The sequence below is a fragment of the Ceratosolen solmsi genome, unplaced genomic scaffold (genome assembly GCF_000503995.2).
Source record: "Ceratosolen solmsi marchali unplaced genomic scaffold, CerSol_1.0 scaffold10, whole genome shotgun sequence".
NCBI classification, from domain to species: domain Eukaryota; kingdom Metazoa; phylum Arthropoda; class Insecta; order Hymenoptera; family Agaonidae; genus Ceratosolen; species Ceratosolen solmsi.
Genome location: NW_011948412.1, coordinates 8,878,645 through 8,899,346, shown reverse-complemented (window position 1 = coordinate 8,899,346; position 20,702 = coordinate 8,878,645). Strand labels below are relative to the sequence as shown.

At 29.2% G+C, this 20,702-nt stretch overlaps 2 protein-coding genes across 3 annotated transcripts in view; both read right to left on the bottom strand.

The window, feature by feature from the left end:
* LOC105369025 (F-box/LRR-repeat protein 20) overlaps positions 1–1,465 on the bottom strand; it is a 15,543-nt gene extending 14,078 nt beyond the window's left edge. For both annotated transcript variants that reach the window (XM_011508266.1, XM_011508274.1), the window contains exon 1: positions 1,286–1,465. In XM_011508266.1, the coding sequence (XP_011506568.1) occupies positions 1,286–1,315 (30 nt within the window). In that variant the 5' untranslated portion in view covers positions 1,316–1,465. The remainder of the gene's footprint in view (positions 1–1,285) is intronic.
* Positions 1,466–7,681: 6,216 nt separating this feature from the next.
* The window catches only part of NPF (neuropeptide F), a 28,461-nt gene continuing 15,440 nt past the window's right edge, over positions 7,682–20,702 (bottom strand). The window contains exons 3-4 of the mRNA XM_011508253.1: positions 8,191–8,406; positions 7,682–8,066 (exon numbers count right to left, since the gene is read on the bottom strand). Of these exons, the coding sequence (XP_011506555.1) occupies positions 7,865–8,066; positions 8,191–8,406 (418 nt within the window). The 3' untranslated portion in view covers positions 7,682–7,864. The remainder of the gene's footprint in view (positions 8,067–8,190; positions 8,407–20,702) is intronic.

Sequence of the window (20,702 nt, the reverse complement as noted above, 5' to 3'; positions counted from 1 at the left end):
GAGAGTAGGGTGCGGGGGGGGGGGGGGGGGGGGACCAGCTAGACTCGGACAAGGAGCGCGAGACCTCACGGAATGTGCGAGGATACTAAAACTGCAAGAACAAAGGATGTCGTCGCGTAGCCTATTCTCCGCCGCAGACACGAACTCGTATTCTACCACTCTTTCTCTCTGTCTCTCTCTCTTTTATTCGGACTTACCATGTTGTCTGTACATAAGTGTATAACAGAGACAGATATAGATAAAGAGATGGAGAGTTTGGTAGAGAGAGAAAGAGAGAGAGAGAGAGAGAGAGCGCGATAAACAGATAGACAGATAAATATATAGAGGAGAGAGAGAGAGAGAGAGAGAGAGAGAGAGAGAGAGGGGGCGATAAACAGATAGACAGATAAATATATAGAGGAGAGAGAGAGAGAGAGAGAGAGAGAGAGAGAGAGAGAGAGAGAGATAGGTAAATAAATAGAGAGAAGAGTGATAAAGACAGATAAACAGATAAATAGATAGATAGCGAGATAGAGAGAGGGAGAGGAGAATGTGTCGACAGCCTCGCGTTTTACAGAAAATGGTAGCATAGTTGCATGTTTACGAGAGTCGAGACCAATAAAATGGAAGAGCTCAGCCCGATTCGGCTCGATGAGTGATGGGTTTAGGAACAGGTCCAGTTGGAGGAGGGTTTTTAAGTTGGGAGAGCGATGGCTCAACCGCGACGAGGGCTAGCAAGCGAATCAGCTGTTCGCTCTGGTAATGACAACATTCAACATAGGAGCCGTGCGAAGCCAGTGGGATGACTGCAACGAGCAATACGAAGACGAAGACGATAACAACGACAACAACCACGACGATGAGGTCGACGAGGATGACGAGGACGACGAGAACGACGACGACGACGACGACGACGATACGAACGAGGAGGATGAGAAAGTGGAGGAGGAGGACAACAACGCTGATGGTGATGGCTACGACAATGCCGACAGTATCGATGACTACGAGGAAAATGAAGAGAAGAGCGACGAAGACGAGGACGACGACGAGGACGAGAGAGACAACGAGACAAAGGGACCTCGGGGAAAGCGTAATCGTCGAGCACAAACGTACACGCACACTCGCGTAATAAGGAGGCGCGCACTGGGGATCGGAGCCTCGACGCCACGCACACACTCTGTCGTATCTCGGGTCTGCTTCTGGAAGTGCGTCTCTGGCGTTGCTGGCGGAGGGATCGGGCGGGCGTGCGGGGGAAGGGTATCAAACCCGTGCACCGTGCCTGGCTTTATAACGTGCTGATGTTTACCTCGAGCCTCGTGCGCCCGGAATGTATCATCCTTTTGCGTCGCGTTATTTTGCAGGACTCTCGGGAACACACCCGACACACAGCGTAGAAAAATAATGATTCAGCGGGGTGGCCTCGGTGTTGCGGAGCGCGCGCTCGGCGACTCGGAACCAGCTGACAAGGAGCTCGACTTCGCCAGAGAAATGGCCGAGTCTACTGAGCGCTGACGGCGGCCAGCGGCGACGAAGTTGCGGCGGCGGTGGCTACGGCGAGCGCTGACGGCGGCCAGCGGCGACTAAGTTGCGGCGGCGGTGGCTACGGCGGCTACGGCGGCTACGGCGGCTACGGCGGCGCACCAGACCAATGGACATTTGTGTGGCGCTAGCGCGCCCGAGTATATGACACGACCTCATCGTGTAATAAACCCGCGGCCGAGGCGTAAGTTAAGTCGAGATCGGCCGTCCGCGAGAGCGATTACGCGCCAGGATTCGAAGCGAGTACATCTGCTGACGAGGACGAGGCACTCCCTCCTCCCTCCATCCTTACCGTCCTCCTCGTGTATCCTCGACTCGGCTACGACTGTCTACGAGAGGATTGCCCGTCGTCTTTCGATGCTTTACCGTTGTCTCCTCCGCCCTCGAGACTTTCGGGAACTTGCGAGCATTGCATTGGCGGCGGGCAGGGAGGGACGCGAAGATTCGGCATCTGCCTCGTCTACTCGACTAATACAATTCGGCGCTTCGATTTCGTTTGCCTGATTACTCCACGTCGAAATTCCCGGCATCAACGTTACGCTAGGAACCTACCTTATCGGCCCCCGTTGAAACGTTGAAACAAACTCCCTGCTTTTTCCAATGCGACGATGTTAATTCAAATGCTGAGAAGTGCCAACTTAATCGTTACGATTGTTTCCAAATGGCCAACCGTCGATTAAATATTCGGCATTATATAGGCTGGCGAAGTTCGCGCCCGATTGACATTTGCTTTCATTTTCTCGACAATTTATTTCGTACTAATGGAAAAGATTGCAAACGAAAAGATTGGAACGACGAATGCACCTGCACAGTCGCGCACACGCGATCATGAAATTACACTGGGAAAGTGGCCGGAGGAAATAAATATATGTAGAAGTGTGCGAAGAAGTCGTTGATTCAAGTCCTAGTCGTTAGTTGCATAAAGAGATTCGTAAGTTTCAAATAGATTATGAATTTAATGGACGAGGGCGTTGTTAATTTGTTAATTTATAATGTTTGAGCCCGTAAGTAAAGCGAAATAAGTTCGACTTCCTCGAAATAACAAAAACGCCATTTTTAAATTCCGCTTTTCTTTCATTCAAATTTCCCCATTATTTAGATTATATTAGGAGTAATTTTTCATTTCTTACTAATTGAGTTAAATTAATTATAGTAATGAGAATAACTAGGATATAATAATTAATAAGAATCGAATGAAATTATACAAAATTTGTTGACATTATTCATATGTGCTTCGAGCATTGGTATTAGAAAATTGAAGAAAAAATATTAGCAAATTGACAGTACGAAAAATAAAAATAATCTAATTAAAGTTTGGCAAGTCTGTTTTATAAGTCTGTCTTGTTTACACAGTATTATTTGACATCGTGAACAATACAAATCATGAAATTCCAATGTTAGAATGTACGATGCGTTGAAGTTAAATGCTTAACTAATAAAAAGTATATCATTTGTTTATTTTTCTTTAGTTTTACAAATATCGTTAAATTATGTTATTTGTGGAAGACAAAAATGACATTTTATTATTGCGATGAAAATCTTTGACGTCGATATGTATTGAAGAAATTTGAAATATTAGTAAAACCCAGCTCAACGAATACGTTAATTGTTAAAATTTATTATTTAAATTAACTATCAAAAGTCTAAATGAGATATATTTTTTATCTCTACGATTTAAATACATTGAATGATGTAGATTAAATTATTTCATCATAACTTATACTTGGATATTTAAGGCTTGTTTTTGGCTCATTTAACACATACTTTTATGTTAAAGTTAAAAATGGCTTAAAATTAGCGTTGAAATGGAAATAATTTTATCTCTCTTTTCTTATGCGCAAGTTTAATTTTGTGTATCCATGTTTTTATCGTTATTTAGTTTGTTTATTTTTTTATTTTCTTTTCTTTTTTTTTTTTTTTTTTTTTTTTTTTTTTTTTTTTGTATGAAAGGTCTCATTAAAGTAAATATGATTTTGTTTTTTATATTAAAAATTACAATTATTTTTCGACAAGGTTAAGAAAAAATATCATAATCATTGTATGAAATTTATTAATTACTTTTTATCGCTATTTCTGCGAATGAAAAGCAAATGTTGAAATAATTTGCTCGTTACAACATTAATTAGAATCTATGTAACACGTTGCCTATAAAATATTACATATACGCACAGAGATACAGACACCCCTCCCATCACCGCTCACCCTCCCCGCCCCTCACCACACCGGACATATTTTATTTTTAACATATTTGGTATCTGAGATTGCGCGAGCACGACAATGTTTTTACGTGCAATTGATTCGAGTAAATAATAACATTATGACACTAGATGCAAATATACTATATGAAATACTTTTTTCTTCTACGCGCATCGAGGTTTCCTCGATAATTCAAAATCAAAACTTTCTAGCGCCCAAGTTTGTATTATTCGAGATATTTGAAATGCGCATGTGCCCGTAGTCGAGTATATTTACTCATAGCGCCACTATGTCCGATTATGGAATTTAAACTTTAAATGCCCGCCATTTAATTGGAGTTTCAAAACCTGCACGTATATTTTGTTTAATGGCTGGTTAATCGGTGATACGCAACGTCCTGACAAAGAATTAATTTTTTCTCGAAAATGACCAACTCAGTCTTACAAAAAGGTATTTGAATTATTTCTGAAATTGACAATTCGTGGCTTAAGCAAGCGCACACTTAACGGTTGTGTACTCCAAATTGCATGAGCCAAAGGGGGCGACGAGCGTAGTTTGAGGAAGGTGAGAGGCAACGTGAGAAAGTGTTGGTGTGACATTGACGATGCCAGTGCTGGATATTAAATTTTCCGTTAGAGGTGTCGCGAATCTGGCATCTCTGGGAATGCTGGAAGCGATCTAGAGGCGATTACTGAGTCTATGCTACTTCGGAAGGTCGCACAGCTGTGCCGAGTGCGATAGATTAGGAAGTCGCGGCTTGGCGACAGCTCGACCAATCGGCTGCGACCGCTCATTGGGTTAATGACACCGTATATATTTTTGAATAATCGAACGCGTATTGCCAAGCGCACGGCATACGAGCTAAAGGAGACAGTTCGTGGATATCGAGTATGTGAAAAGCAGCTTTATCCATACTTCTTTAACGATACATTGTAGCACGATATATGTGCAAAGGGAATATGCAAAGACGCCGAAGTTACTACTGGTATGCCTATGCGCAGCTATTGAATTGTTCGTTAAATGTTGGTGCAGGAGAAGATGAGGACTCGAGAGATGGATGATAGAGCTGCGTGAGAATGTTGATTGGTGTCAGGCAACGAGCTCGGCGAATTATATGAGTCCTCTAGATTATATTTACCAGTCGACCTTATCAGTCTCAATTAATCGATTCTCAACATTAGAATTTCAACAGAGACTTCAAAATAGCTTCGGGGATGTTACATTGTAGTTTAATTTTATGCAATGTTGGCTAGGGCTATTTTCGAATTTCAATTTAATTTCATTTTTCGTGGGGCTTTCATTTGGCCTGTTATTCAGGAATGATCTATGTACCTTTTTATAGATTTAGTCATTAAGATTTTTGTTAGAAGGAAATGCTGATAATAATCGATACGGTATTACAAACGCTGTATTACCTATTATCGTATTATTATTATTATTATTATTATTATTATTATTATTATTATTATTATTAACATCATCATTATCAGCAACAGGATCATCAGCGTTATTCGTTATCGTCGTCGTCGTCATCATCATCATCATCATCATCATTATTATTATTATTGGACTGTTATTGACAGTTTTATGTGTGGTTTTATATAATTTTTATGTCATTTTTAGTTTAGGTAATTATTTTATGTAATTACAGTTTATGTAATTATTACCATAATTATGATGCAATTAATGTGAAATCGGTTTAATTCGGCATATTATATTGAATTAAATATTCATTGAACGGTTAAAAACTAAATTATCCATTGCACTGTTTGGCTATGAAACTAGAAATTAAATTACAGGTAAAGTAGATATTTATTCTTTTGCGTAAGATGAGAGAATATTCTTTTATCAATTAATTCATTTATCGTTCATCGCTGTTCATTCATTATAAACATCCCTAATTAAAAAAAAATATATAATAAAACATCACCCAGCATTTTGTAATTAATTTTAACTACTTTCTTATTCGTACTAGTTAATGTTCAATAATAGTTAAATCTCGTCGTTTATAATAACAACAAAACTTAAATATTGTATTGCATATAGGCTAGAAATCAATAATAGATTAAAATTATTCTATGAATTTTATTTTTATCGAGTCTAATATAAATTTAAATAAACATAGGGACGCGCGCGCACACATAAACACGCACAAATTTGTTTGCATCGATCGTTGCTTATTAGATATTTTTATACATATATATATCATCTGCGAATTGAAAGCATATTACAATGAATAATAATAATGGATAATAATAAGTAATTATAATGGAGAATTTATATTTCACGTTATATTATTATTATTTTTTTTTTTTAAATAGAATGCATAATTATTTATTAAAATAGGATTTATTTATTTTGACATATCCTACTTTTAATTTTCAAATAAAATACTTGGTGCCTTTTCCATTAGATTACTTATATAGTCTATTAAAGTGTTTGATATTATTCATAATTAGCAGAATCGTAAAAATAAATATTATTATTATGAAAATAAAATGTAATTGTTAGTAACAATTTATTAGTCTTATTTACTATTATTATCTTACTTACATGGCATACCATGTAACATAACATTATTTGTATAATAAATAATAAAAATGCTTTTTATTATTTTAAAGCATATATAATTTAATGCAATGGAAGTTAAAAGAGTGGAATTGCCTTTAGACATATTTATAATAGTGAGTTCGGCGAACAGAAATGTCGATAGATTAAAAATTTTTATTATCACGTGTAGATTGCAGAAGAAAAACAATTTTTTTGTTTTTTTTTTTCATACATTCTTTAATATATCAACTGCTGGAGTCCATCGAAATTCTTATTTTATTTATTAGATTTACAAATTATATAAAATTATTTAATGTTTAATATACTTTAGCAAATAATATTTTTTGGATTTACTTGATAAATTAAACTCTCAATATAATACATAGTAAGACACTTTTAATCAATGAAACAAATAATGATTTTGTAATATATAATCATTTTTTAAATACATTAATTTATAATTAATATGAGTATGCTCGTTGTATAATTAGATTAAATTATAATTAAACATGATTTATAATCTATTATGATTATTACAGAAGCTAATGAAAATTGGCGTAAAGGAAATTTGAGGATATTGAAGATTAGTAACTTTATTATATAAACGGGTTATGTCAATATGTCCCTTCTAAATGTGTAATTGTAAAAAATTATCTGGCAAGAGAATTAACAGCCTTAATTATTTTATTCTAATAATAATTAAGAAAATTGATTAACTCTGTAAATTATTCGTTTTATAAATCAGCGATTCGATAAAAATTTGGAAATTAAATACTGTACTTAATAAATTATTAATAGAATGCGGTAGCATTTTATTCGATTAATTTGTCAAGGTAAATTTAAAATACACAGTTGCTAAGTCTAATTTTACACTTATTTATTGTATTTTTTGTTTACATTTATTATCATTAATAATTTTTACCAGAGTATAATAGTAATAAAAAATGCATTTAATTCGCTAACGCATATCAGCGATCGACTTGTCGAAAGTTGTAACATATACGCTCACTTCATTAATTAATTAATTTGATTATTGAATAAACAAAATAGCCAAGAGAGAAAAAAAACAATAAATAAATCAAGGCCCGTTGTAGATTGTTTAACTTATTTTAATTGACATGCGGTTGAGTATTTTCATTAGGGAAGTGGCTTTCATTACATTAGGTTGCATCTCGCTCTTATAATATAATGATAATGAATCGGTTGAAAATATTAATTTCATTTAAATAGATTCGGCGTCGAAGATCATAAATTAAATAATTATAAAGAGCTTTTAATTGAAACTCTTAGAATATCGCCATGTCGTTGTCAAGTATAGCGATGTACACGAAATAAAATAACAAAATTAAAATTCGCCTCTAAGTGATTTCTTTTGATTTCTTTCTTTTGCGTAAGAATTCTTAAAATACGTGTACGAGCGCAGTGATGAGCGTGCCAAAAGCTCAACTATAATATCGTTAAATGGCCATATTTTGAAATATAATATGCTTCTCAATATTAATCAACTTTCTTCATTTAATTACTACTATGCGATCTTTACATCAAAAAGTCCGGGTGAGAATAATTTCTCGTCAAATTATTTGCTCAAGGAAAAAAGTTCTTATTCCATAATCCCGTATCTCGTCATACGCTCGTACGGATACATTATCTGTAGTTTGTTCTTGTCTTCTTTATCGGTTAGCGCTAGATCACCTTGCTGATCCCATTGATTTTGTTGACTAATGGCCAGGATCATTCGTGGAAAATTCGAAGGATTTTCGAAAGTGGGTTGCATCGGGTGTGGATCCGCTCTCTTGCCATATCTAATTCAATACGCTAATTAAATATTGTTCCACGATATATTCGCCATTCGGTATTTCTCTAATGGCTTCATAGATAGGTCGGGATAGAGTTTTATAGCGATTATATTATATAGTGAGTACACACCGCGCTTTCCCATTCAACGTGTAGTATATTTTTATGTTGTCTAGGTACTCTTTCAGCTCGTCTGGACTGGTAAATACTTTCGGTCGCGTAGGCCTTGCTATTGGCTGGGGCTCGCTTCGTACTTCGGTCGCCCCTATTGATATAACAATCCAAGTCAAAGATACCAGGTGGAAAAGGGCTAATGGAAAGTACATTTTCCAACGATGGTTTTCCAAGCTAGAACAAACAATGTCACTCTAAATACACAACACTTTACATTGAATGTCATTGTCACATTGTCATTGCATTGGTTGGTATTGCGCAATGTATATTAGTAAGCTCAACGATCAAGCCTAGCTTGAGCAAGTCTACACTACCAGATTATCGTACTCTTGGAAAAGTGGATTAAGTCACAGTCATTCATCCATACATCGGTAGCTTAAGTAAGTGTCTGTGTTTTAAGGCACTTTCTCAAGCATTGAAAGAAAATATAATAGTAGAGAAACGTTTAGACATTGAATAAATTGATGTTAAATAATAACAATGTAAAATGCTAGTGCGAGGCATTTCCGCCCTCATTGATTAAAAAATGTTGCTGGGTAGTGAAGCAACCGAGAAGGAAAGGCCAAGTAAGAGGTTGCGTTACTTGTTGCGCCAAATCTGTTTCATTGCTGTTTGATAAATTTGATAAAGCGCGACGTGGAAGCTAGAGATGAGCATAATAATTATGGCAAAGTGGCAAAGAGCCGAAGGAGTCGCGAGGAATGGATTTTTCGAATGTTGGACAAGTCTTTCGAAGGAGCAATTTCTTACGAATTGACGCCGCGTTAATCGACGATTTTTAGTCTCTAATGACTACACTGGATGCACGAACCAACATCCACTAAACTTTTATTTTCGTTCGATTATTTCTTTTCGATGCGTAGGTCAGGAGTATGTCTTGGAAATATCATAATGTGTATAATGATTAATAGCCAATTGATTAAGAGCTTTTATTTTTTATTGACATAATCAGTTCGCGTAAGTTGCGTATAAACTGCCATAATATTTGTGTTTGATTTGTTCGGCAAAGAAAGAAAAAAATTAATAAAACCATTAAACTTCAAATGTGAAGAGTTTATGTTAACAATGGTTAACTTAATTTTACGTCATTTTATATTTAAGTCACTTAAGTTTTTAAGCAAATATATTTTATTTTTTATAGTTTGCTCATAAAATTAATTAAGAAAGCATAATTGTAAAACTACTTATTATATTGCATAATGAATTACTTTTAAATGTTTGCCATGTTTTATTATTCTATTCATAAAATAATATTTAACTTTCTAACGAATAATTAAATTTATTGCTATTAATATAGTAATTATAAACAAATTTATCCAACCAATTTTCGAGGTAAATTGGCATTATTAAAATTACTATTCATATTTAAGTCATTTAAATTATAACTTAAATGTATTTCATCTTTTCTTATACAAAAATATCCTCTAGTATAAGTTTCAATGGTTTTAATTCGATAATTTTTGTCATATTACTTTACTATTACGTATTATTAATTAATATTACCAACTAACTTTAACAATGACATTGCTTATTACATAAATAGGTAAATAGATAAATTAAATAAATAAATTTTTAACTGTTTAAGCGAGAGATATTTACAATTTAAATGACGCGTTATTATAATATAATATTTATTATAATACAGTATATACTAATTTAATTTGTCTAATAAATTATTCGAACATGGAAGCTATCTATATAAATGCATTTATCAATAAAATTTAGAAAAGGCGGTCGAAAGTAAGAAAGGAAATTTTGTATGCTATACACGTCTTTCCAATTTCTACGCAAATATAAATAAAAACATTTTATCCGAATAACAATAATTTTTTTTATATGCATAAGTCGATATAATACGATACGTGATATATGATATATTGCATAAATATATAATTCATAAATCTATATCTGCATATCGATAAAAATTGCATGCTTTTCATGAGATTACAAACCATTTTCTTTCATGCATCATAATACTTATTATTTTTATAATAGATTCTATTGTGAATATAATAAATACCTTATAATGATAAATAAATATTATACTGCGCTGATATTTCTATAAAAATTTTACTTTGTATTTTCTTATGTAATTATGCAAAATTGATTATCTCAATTTATAATTATGCTGATCTGTTAATTAATATGCATACATACGTGTTTGAATATACTATGTGGGCGTATATATATATATATATATATATATAATAGAAGCTTGAAATTCTTAGGAAGTGAATACAAGATAGTATAAGAATGTAATAAATGAGAATTCTATAATCTGAACATTATTATATTTATACTTTGTAGTTTTTAATTATATATATATATATATATATATATATATATATATAAGTACGTATAAGTATGCGTGCTTGGAATTCAATCTATTTTTCATTTTCATATACGTAATGTATATAGATTTATAATCTCGTTGAAAATTTATGTATATTTCTTTATCGTAAAATGAGTAAAGTTCATTCATAAAAATGAGGGGTTAAAAAAGTGTATATTTTAATACAATAGAAGTGTTTAAATAAAATTTTAAGAATTCTGTTAAAAATTTTTATTAATAAATCGGACACTATAAGGCTTATTTAAAAGAGAACCGTTTGTTTTAATTTAAAAGTTTACTTTGGTTTTATAAAGCAGTTTTATAGATTGCTATTAATTTATAGTATGCGATGTATAACAACTAAACTGATGCTAGTTGAGATTAAATATTATATCTTACCTGAAACAAGTATGCAAATTCAATTGTAAGACAGTTTTTCAATGGTATTTCTTATTTAAAATATACGAATTTTAATGCAGGGTTTTTTTTTTTTCTGTAAAAATAAAACAATAAACACGAGCATATAGATGCAAGAAAATAGTTTAAAATTTTATGCATTAGAATTATTTATAATATCGTCGTTCATATGAATTTCAAAAGTATTTGACAGTATTTTAAAATTTTCAATATTTCAATAGTTAAGTAATTTATGAATTTCCATGCATCGCTTCAGATTATACTTTACATAAAAATGGTATTTTTATATAAAGCAAATATGAAAAACGTAATATATTTATATTATTTTAAATTTTCAGTTATATCAGAATCACTGCTACAATGAACTACATATTTTTATTCATAAACTAATTGTATTTCAATGATTTTAAAAGTTTTGAAGTAATTCTAATAAAATTGATTTATATAATACTTAGTTCCTTTGTATTTATAACCTCATTATATTAACATTGATATATAAGTATTAACAATAACATACCACTAAGAATTTAAAAGAAGAGAATTCGAATTTATTTTACATTGGATAATATTGATTATTAGTATTCATTATACAGGGTTAATTATTTAATTTTTATTCTTCATTCGTCAAATTTTAAAAAATTCTTCATTAATATTTTTCTTTTTTTATAATGAAGATGGTAAAAAATGTATTTGCATCAATAACTCGATTAGCATAATAACAATAAACAGTATATACTTACATTTATCGACAATATTTATTTCAAAACGTGCATTAATTATTTATATTGATAGTTTAAGGTATTTTAAACAAAATAATCGTATAATGTAAATAAATTTAAATAAAATAAAATAAAAAGTATTATCGCCATTACTATATTTCGTATTTTTTTTTTTTTTGTCAACGCAAGTAACAATAAATATTTAAGTAAACAATAATTTTTTTTCGACATTACGAATTTTTATTTGAATTTTAAGGAATATTTGAACCACACTTTTTCTTGTTTTTTATCTTGTTTTTTACATAAAACTTATTTACATAAAAATTATCCGATTCAATTTAAGTGAGATTTTTTATATTAATTTCTCCTCATTAGCATTACTTTAAATAAAAAATAAACCATAAAATAAAACTCTCCAATATAAAGAAGAAAATTGCGCTTTTATGCTTGCAGAGAAAAAAAAATCCCTCTATTATCGTGAAATAAATTTTTGAATAAATTCGTCGAGCACGTCGAATAATTGACGTTTGCAATTTTATAAATGCTAGTTTCTATTTTACATATAATTTTTTTGTAATATAAGACCATCGAAACTTCAATCATTTGTCTACTCTTTTTACTATATTTATATTTGTTATTATTCTTCCTATAAAGAATAGTATGTTTCAGATGTTTTTCTAGTTACACGAATGAGTTTGACTAAATATCAAATAAATGTAAATTACAGTGCTGCATGTGTATGAAGACTATTGAAGCAAACTCGGGACAGATAATAGTATCGATTTAATGTATCTTATTAAATTTTTTGAATAATAGACTGTGTACTTTCATATTACTTAGAAGTTTATGTAAATGAATAAAACTGAATTTAAAGTAGTGTACGATAGAAAATAAATTTTCATTCAAATAATAGCTTGAAATATTTAGAGAATAACTATTTATTACGGGTTAAGTAAGTAGTATTTATGTAATTAAATTAATATTCATAATTTAAAGATGATATGACACATATTACGTAATTGAATATCTCAATAATGAAAATACGACCACCAAATATATTTTATAAAATATATTTTACTATATATTTATTTCAATTTAAAATGAAAGAATTAAATTTTCAAAGAATATATGTATTCTAATAATTTGTTTACTCTCATATTTTTTATTGATATTTAATAACAAAACAATAACATCTAATGTATTGGCAAAATTACGAAAAACTTGAAAATTCATGTAAACTTGAAGAAAATATAACATTTATGTTGTTTATTGTTGTTCGTATTTTATTTTCTTTTTCTGCACAAAATGACATATATCAATGTAATTTTAGATTTTTAATATTAGATTAATTATATTAGAATAATATTAGATAAATTTAAGAATTTATTGAAACAAAAACTTGAAAATCTAAAAATTTAAAATCCAGTCAAATAATTTTTAATTTTTTATAATTTAATATCAAAATAATTCCATACAAAAGGCATATCAAAGAAAAAAAAATTATAAAGATTGAAATTTAATAAATATAATGTGTATGTAATATACTTTTATTAAACTATTATTAATGGAAAATGTTGTATTATAAATTTTGTAATTTTTACAATTGACTTATATTATTTAATGCAAAGATGTTTACAAACTGTTTTACACATTTTATGAATAATATAAATTTTAACCAAAGGTGGTTACTCTCGATTTAGTAGAATAAGCTCTTTTTCAAAATCAAGATTATTAATGAGAATTCGTATACTTTGGATAATAATGAAAACAACAAGTCGTTGATTTTAAGATTTTTACCGCAAATATTGAATCACACAAAACATCTAATGAAAATAGATTTCATTTTAAAAATTTTTAAATATATTCATTTAATTTTATTAAATAATTTGAGAAGACATTTATGTGGAAAGGGAAAAACTTTTTGAAAAACTGAGATTATAATTGGTAATGAAATTATTGAAAGTCTATCTATCACTATTCATATCAACTAATTACTAGTATTAATTAGTAATAATTACTTGCAAAATTGATGATTTATCATTCTTAATTATTTTTTAATAGTTATATGTTTGAAATATTAAAACAAACAAAACTGTATTAACTGTATTAAAAATAAAGAAAACTTAAAATGTTTGTCTAGTTTTAGATGTTGATACAATATTCTTTTTCGCAGAATTAGTGTCAGAATATGTAAAGATAATTTTCTTTCTCTCTTTATTTATTATAAAATTGAATTTCAACTGTATACTCAGAAAATATAAAATTATAAGTAATGTATGTATTATAGGTATTGTGATTAGAATTAATAATTATTGAGAATTTGCCAAAAATTGTAGAATATTTTAATTACAATAATTACTTTGCATTTGATAGTGTAAGTAGCATTATTATATACTTTTAAATACACTTGAGATTATTTACTTCTCAATTCTATAACTATTGTTAATTTGCGAAATTAAAGAATACTATTTATTGATGTCGCATTTAATTTATTTTCCAATGGCTGAATATTTTAATGCTCCAATAGTTCAGTTTTTACTTTTCTAAAAAAGCAGTTGGTTAAATTTTTTTTATCAATGTTTAAATATTTTATACAAAACTCGTATGAGATGTGATTGTTAAATATTTATTTTTGAAATTATGAATTTTTAAATAAATTTGATACTCTTTATAATGAATGGCAATAATTAAATTATCGATGTAAAATCATAACAAGCCGTGGCCATATAAAGTCAACCGAGTGAGTTTATGTTGTTAAATAATTTTGATGTGGGTATATAAAATAATGTTTTATAAAATATTTGTATCTACGGGATATACTTGACATTAAATATGATGATGTATTAATCAATAGTCTTACCGCTTTATTTGGATAAATTTTTTGAATTTTTTAATTTAATTAACATGATCGATCGATATAATCTAATAGACAATTCTTATTGATTTATGAGTAGATATATCACAAACCATATTTTATGGAATATATTAAATATTAATTTATAACATAGAAGATAATGATTAATGATTAATTATTCAAATGAATTTTTTCAATAGTTTGCTTTAATATATGAGACTCTTATATTGTTCTAATATTTTTTGTTTCGATATTATTACAATCTTTCAAAGAATTTTCTATAAATTCCGTTACAATATAGTAAAGTAAAGTATATATTGTGTTTAATGTTGAAAAATAGCATTTAAAAAATATATAATACGATACGATTCAATGCATTCTCTAAAAGTATATTACATTACATGTTGATATTTGAGATTAGATTTTGTATAAATTAAAAGAGGAAAATAAGAATTATATAAGAGAGTATAAAGTCTTATTAAAATGTAATTTTGTAAATGTGATTGATTTTCATGTTGTCATATTTTTCAAAATACAACGCTTTTCTATTTTAAACTTACTTTGTAGCATTAAGCCCTTTTGTAATTTGTTCAATTTTTATATCCTATTACATATGCTTTATTCTACATAAATTGCAATTGAAATACATTGGATTATAATATAGAAATTAGGTTATAAAAGAAGTATAATTTTTTATTTGAAAATTTTTACCGATGCTTAAACGTATTCAATATTTTATGGACAAATGCATCGTTTCATAGAATTTTTCGATACCATTTATAATATCGAAAATATATTATAATTTTTCTATATTATTATTATTATTTTATACATTCTATTGTAAATATTATTCGTGATTATCTTAAACAAAATATCAATGTTTTATCGTCTCGTGCATACGGCAAGAAACTCGTACAGTCAAACTCGAAATTCCACAGGCAGAGGAAAATTAATATTAAATAAAATCATTGAAGATGTGTTAAATGGACGTTGAGATTGCAATAATAACTTTGTGAAGAAATAATCTTTAGACAGTAAGTAGAATAGTAAGACCACAATATCGAATTCTATCATTAGATCATCGTCTCGACAGTTCATCTGATACTGAACAATCGTAATTATTTTACAAATTATAAAATTTATCGATAAATAATATCATTACTAATTTTTATCATTATAATAACATTGTTAAGTAATAATTAATTAATCAATAAATGATTCATACAATTCAATGAATTCGAATTTTTGCAATAAAAATATATTTTTGGTAAACCAATTAAAAAATTCTTTTTACATTTTTTTACACTTTGGAATACTCAAATATACAACATATTTTTGTAAATAAAATTTGTAATTTTATAAATTCACACATTTTTATTGCAGTTATTTTGAAAATAGTAAATTTTCTTTTATACATAAGTATCATGCTTCTATGAAGTAGATAATTTACATTTATGATGTTTACCATATATTAATTAATAAGTGTTTTAAATTGTGATTTTAAAGTTCAAGTTATACTGATTATTCCTTATTCCCTTAATATAATTCCTTCTTTATTAATATAGTTAATAATAAAATGTGTTAAAATAAATATGTAATAAGATTTTCGGTAAGTAATGTATTAAAACATATTTGGGTGTTCAGATGTTTTCATTCATTTGTAAAATAATTTTTAAAATATTTTAAGGATATTTGACGGTTGATCAGAACATCGAAGAAAAGTTCTGATATGACTTATTATATTTTGGATATTTCGAAAGTACTGTTCATTATTTCATTGTCTAAGCAATACTTCCATATTGTACTATTTAATAATAAATCAGCTGAAATTCAAACTAAATGGAATAGTAATGTATTTATTTAATTATTTGCAAATTTACGGATATAGAGTGGACAACTACGAATTGATAATTATATATTGAGCTTTTAAACAATGTATTGAGAAAAATATTTTAAACATAATTTTAACTTAGATTTCCATTTTATGCTGACGATATTCAATTAAGTGAGTACAGATGTTATAAAGCAAAAGTATATTGTATGTGGCTACAATTTTTTTTCTCTCATAATTTTATAAAAACAATCATTTATGGCTATTCTATTATGGAAAAGGTCATTATTATTGAAGGAAAATTACGCGTTCGAATTATAAAATCTAAAAATATTTTGAAGAAAGTCTATAAGAAATTAAGTTTTCCTTAACGCGTGTTCGTGTAGGATGAATTTTTTATTTTATCTTATTTGAAAATTTGCTTGAGTCTTAGGCAATTTTCATAGCTACATTTACGAAAGAACGATATATTAAATTAACTTTATACGTCATCGTTATTACTACGAGGCTGGAATAATGAACAATATTTATTTAGTCAATGAATACTTCGACAATCTGAAAAGAAAACTGCAAAATAATTATCGCGTATTCCAAGGATACATAGGTGATATTGTGTGTTTAATTATTAATGTCCGTATTCATTTACAACTACCGTATATTGTTTATAACATTATGACTCGTCCGCAAAGTTTTTATCAAGTTTATATAAATTAAGTAGTGATTAATTTACTCGCTAAAACTCAAGATCATTTATGATAATTTGTAAGTGAATCGCTACGATCAATGAATTTCTAAATGATATTACTCGTATATGCACATTGGGAAGCAAAACGTCATAATAATAAGTTGAAGAGGACGATTGTGCGATGCGTGTACAAAATCGAAGTTGAGTGAGAAGAATCGACACGAGCGAGGAATATGCAATAAAGTATCGAGTGTGTCGTGTAAATTAAAAAAGACTAACTCACCAAAGTCACCAGAGTAGTGCCAGGAAGCGAGGGAGCACTATAAGAGAATCGGACTACTCACCGAGCAAATTCGCACGCGATTCGAGATCGTTGCAGCTGACGCACGGATTATGTCGTTTCTATATTGGCGGGCGTTAAATTGAGAGTGAAAAAGCGAGAGACAGATGTATTAACAGAGAATGATGTAGATGGTTACGCCCCGAATCTCTATGGGATATTACCGAATTAAGAAGGACTCGATTAGGCTACTTCCTCAAAATTATGTCGACAAGGTCTGGTTGAGGTCGCGGATCTGTAATGGCGATGCGCTCTCGTACTCCCATATATATATAGTCGCCGCCCACACCCTCCGATGTACCCCCGAGAAGTACGCCGGCGCGAGTTGCGCGCAGCCCCCATTTTAACGGGCAGCGCATGTTTTGCTTGGCGATCCTTATGCCGAACCTATGGAGGATTACCCGACCGGGTGGTACTTTAAGGTAGAGCCTCTGCTCTTCCTCCTTAAATTCAGCTGAAATTTGCAACGATCCGAGCTCGAAATAGTCTAGCATCATCTATTGCCCGAATTATTGTTGTGTGCACAAAAGATAGTCGACTATCTCTTCTTATCGTCTCGAAATTCCTATAAAAGCTTTCGCAATGATGAATTTTTATTTTATCATAATTTATACAACATCTATTTCTCATGTACGATTGTAAGAATTACCTTTTTTCTCCCAATCATACAAACGGCACATTACTTTTCAAATTCAATTTATATATTTTACTCTGGTAATATTTTATAAATTTATAACCAAAAATTTTATTTATAAATTCACAAATAAATGGCCCATGTATACTCAAATTATAATATCGTTGAATGCGTTTTTATAAATATGCACGAGTCGACGGGAAGCGAAAGCAACTTGATTATTTAAATAATTATGTTACTATAAGTTTACAATGCATGAATCAATTGGCAATATTAATTAATCGATAACTTTTGTTTAAAAGAAAAATTTTTTTTATTTTTTTTTATTTATTTATTTATTTTTTTTATTATTATCTTTTTCGGCATGGATAGAAATTACAATCGTAGTTGTAACAATTGTGTTATATTTATATATAACTATATACTATAATAAACATAATAAATTGTAATATTTATAACAAACACAATTTTTTATAGATATTAGAAAATGTGTGCCTCGGTGTTTCTAATGCTTAAAGATAGAAACGTAAGGATAAAAGTTTTTCAGAGAAATTGTCGTAAATTGGTTTGTACTTTCATGGATTGATGCCGAGATTGTCACATTAATAAAAAAAAAAAAAAAAATATCCAATTTATTGATAAACGGTGCAAGATAATTCGTAATCATAGTCTATCTAGTAGATGAATTACTTAAATTATCCAAAAATTTACAGAATTAATTACAGTGTACTAATGCGAGTTGATTTTAGCAATTGCTAAAGTAATATATAGTGATTAAATTTTTGATAAATTTTATTAAACTCTTATTACGAATTTGATGAGGAAAAAAAATAAAATCTATGGCGCTATTTTCGTCTATAATAAAGATATTTCTTTAAAATATTATGTCAGATAATATTATACTTTCAATAGCGAATTTTACTTTATAGAGGCTAAATATTCATGACTTAATATAAAAGTTAATGGTCGTCATTTACCTATTTATACATATACTTAATTCTTATTTGAAATATTATGTTTTTTTATTCATAGTGAAAAGCATACGCTTAACACATTAAAATAAATGCTTAATGATGTTTGTTGTTAAAATTTTAATCTGCGATATTATTACAGTGAACACACATTCTATATTCAAATTCGAAACGCTTGCAAGGCAAAGTAACTATTTTATTGCTCGTTATTATCAATATAATAAATTAAAATTAAATATGCGTGTAAGTGTATTTAATATATTCCAATTGTCTGACTTGTTTCTAAGTGACTGTTTTGCAATTCGCTTTTCTTAAACCGTAACGATATAATTTCGGCGAGATTTATTTATATATACATATTGGAATAATGAATATACATCTGAATCCTTAGAATTTACTGCTCTTATTTATTACGTAATCTATTTCATATCTTATATAGTATTTACACAAGACAATTAATAGAATTTGAATTGATTTTTAATCAGCTTACTTACAATTTATATACACTCAGTTTAAGTTGCAATGGCATTTATTAAAAATTGCACACATATCAAATACATGTTTTTATTAAAGTAAGAATGTATTATATCTATTCCTATTATGAACTTTATAAAAGGAAAATAATTGTTTCGGTAGGAGATAAAAACAATATTAATAAAAAAAGAATCCCTGCCGAGACAATTTTATTATTCAGTGAATATATGCTTGCGAATGGTCACGTTTCAGTGATATATAAAAGGTTAAAGGCTTAAGTCAATATTGGTTTTTGCTTTCTTTCTTCTAACTTTTTTAATCGACTAATCTTTTCCTTTTTCACACGTCCTATCATATATAACTAGTTAAATTTTAATATCAATGTATCTTTAATATAATCAAAGCGTAATATTCTATCGATATAAATTAGATTAAAATTCTCAATGATTCGTTAAAAGCGTCCGCAACGACAAGGTGATATTTCCCTTCGATGTATCGCGATCGCAATTTATTGTAATTAAATCAACAACTATCATATCGATAAAAGATATATATATCTTTATAAAAACAAACGTAAATAAAATATCAATTTTATGAATTAAAAATGCGTAAAAACAATTTTTCGTATTATTACAATGTTATTATATTTATACGTTAATGAAAGAGTACGATAACAACTCTTATCGACTTTTATATTTACCTATGAAAGTATAATAACAATAAAAAAAAAGATGCAAAATTAAATCTTATTTTAACATGCTTTGTTATTATGGAAACTGATTTCCTTCCCTTACTTTTATCTCAAATGTTGAGAAAAATTCATTTGTATTCGAAGATTTTCAGCAAGAGAACATTAATATAAAAACAAATCGTTAATTTATCATATTTATTTACGAGTAAAAGAGGTAAAATTAAAAATTTGCTAATATCACAAAATTTCATCGAGTCGTATTTTAAAAATGAAGGGAAATTGTAATAAATCGAAGACGCTAAGGCGATTATGTATTCGTCGCGATAAAAATGAGTAAACGTTTATGTTATTTATAAATTTATCGAGACTGATCTTATTGAGAGAAATACGGCTACTGCAGTATATATTGTTGACTATTTTTGAATGAGAAAAGAGAGTTTGTGTGCTCTGCTTAAGAATTCAAATACAAATTTACAAGAGAATATATGTAAAATAAATAAGATAAGACAGTGTAAAGAGCGG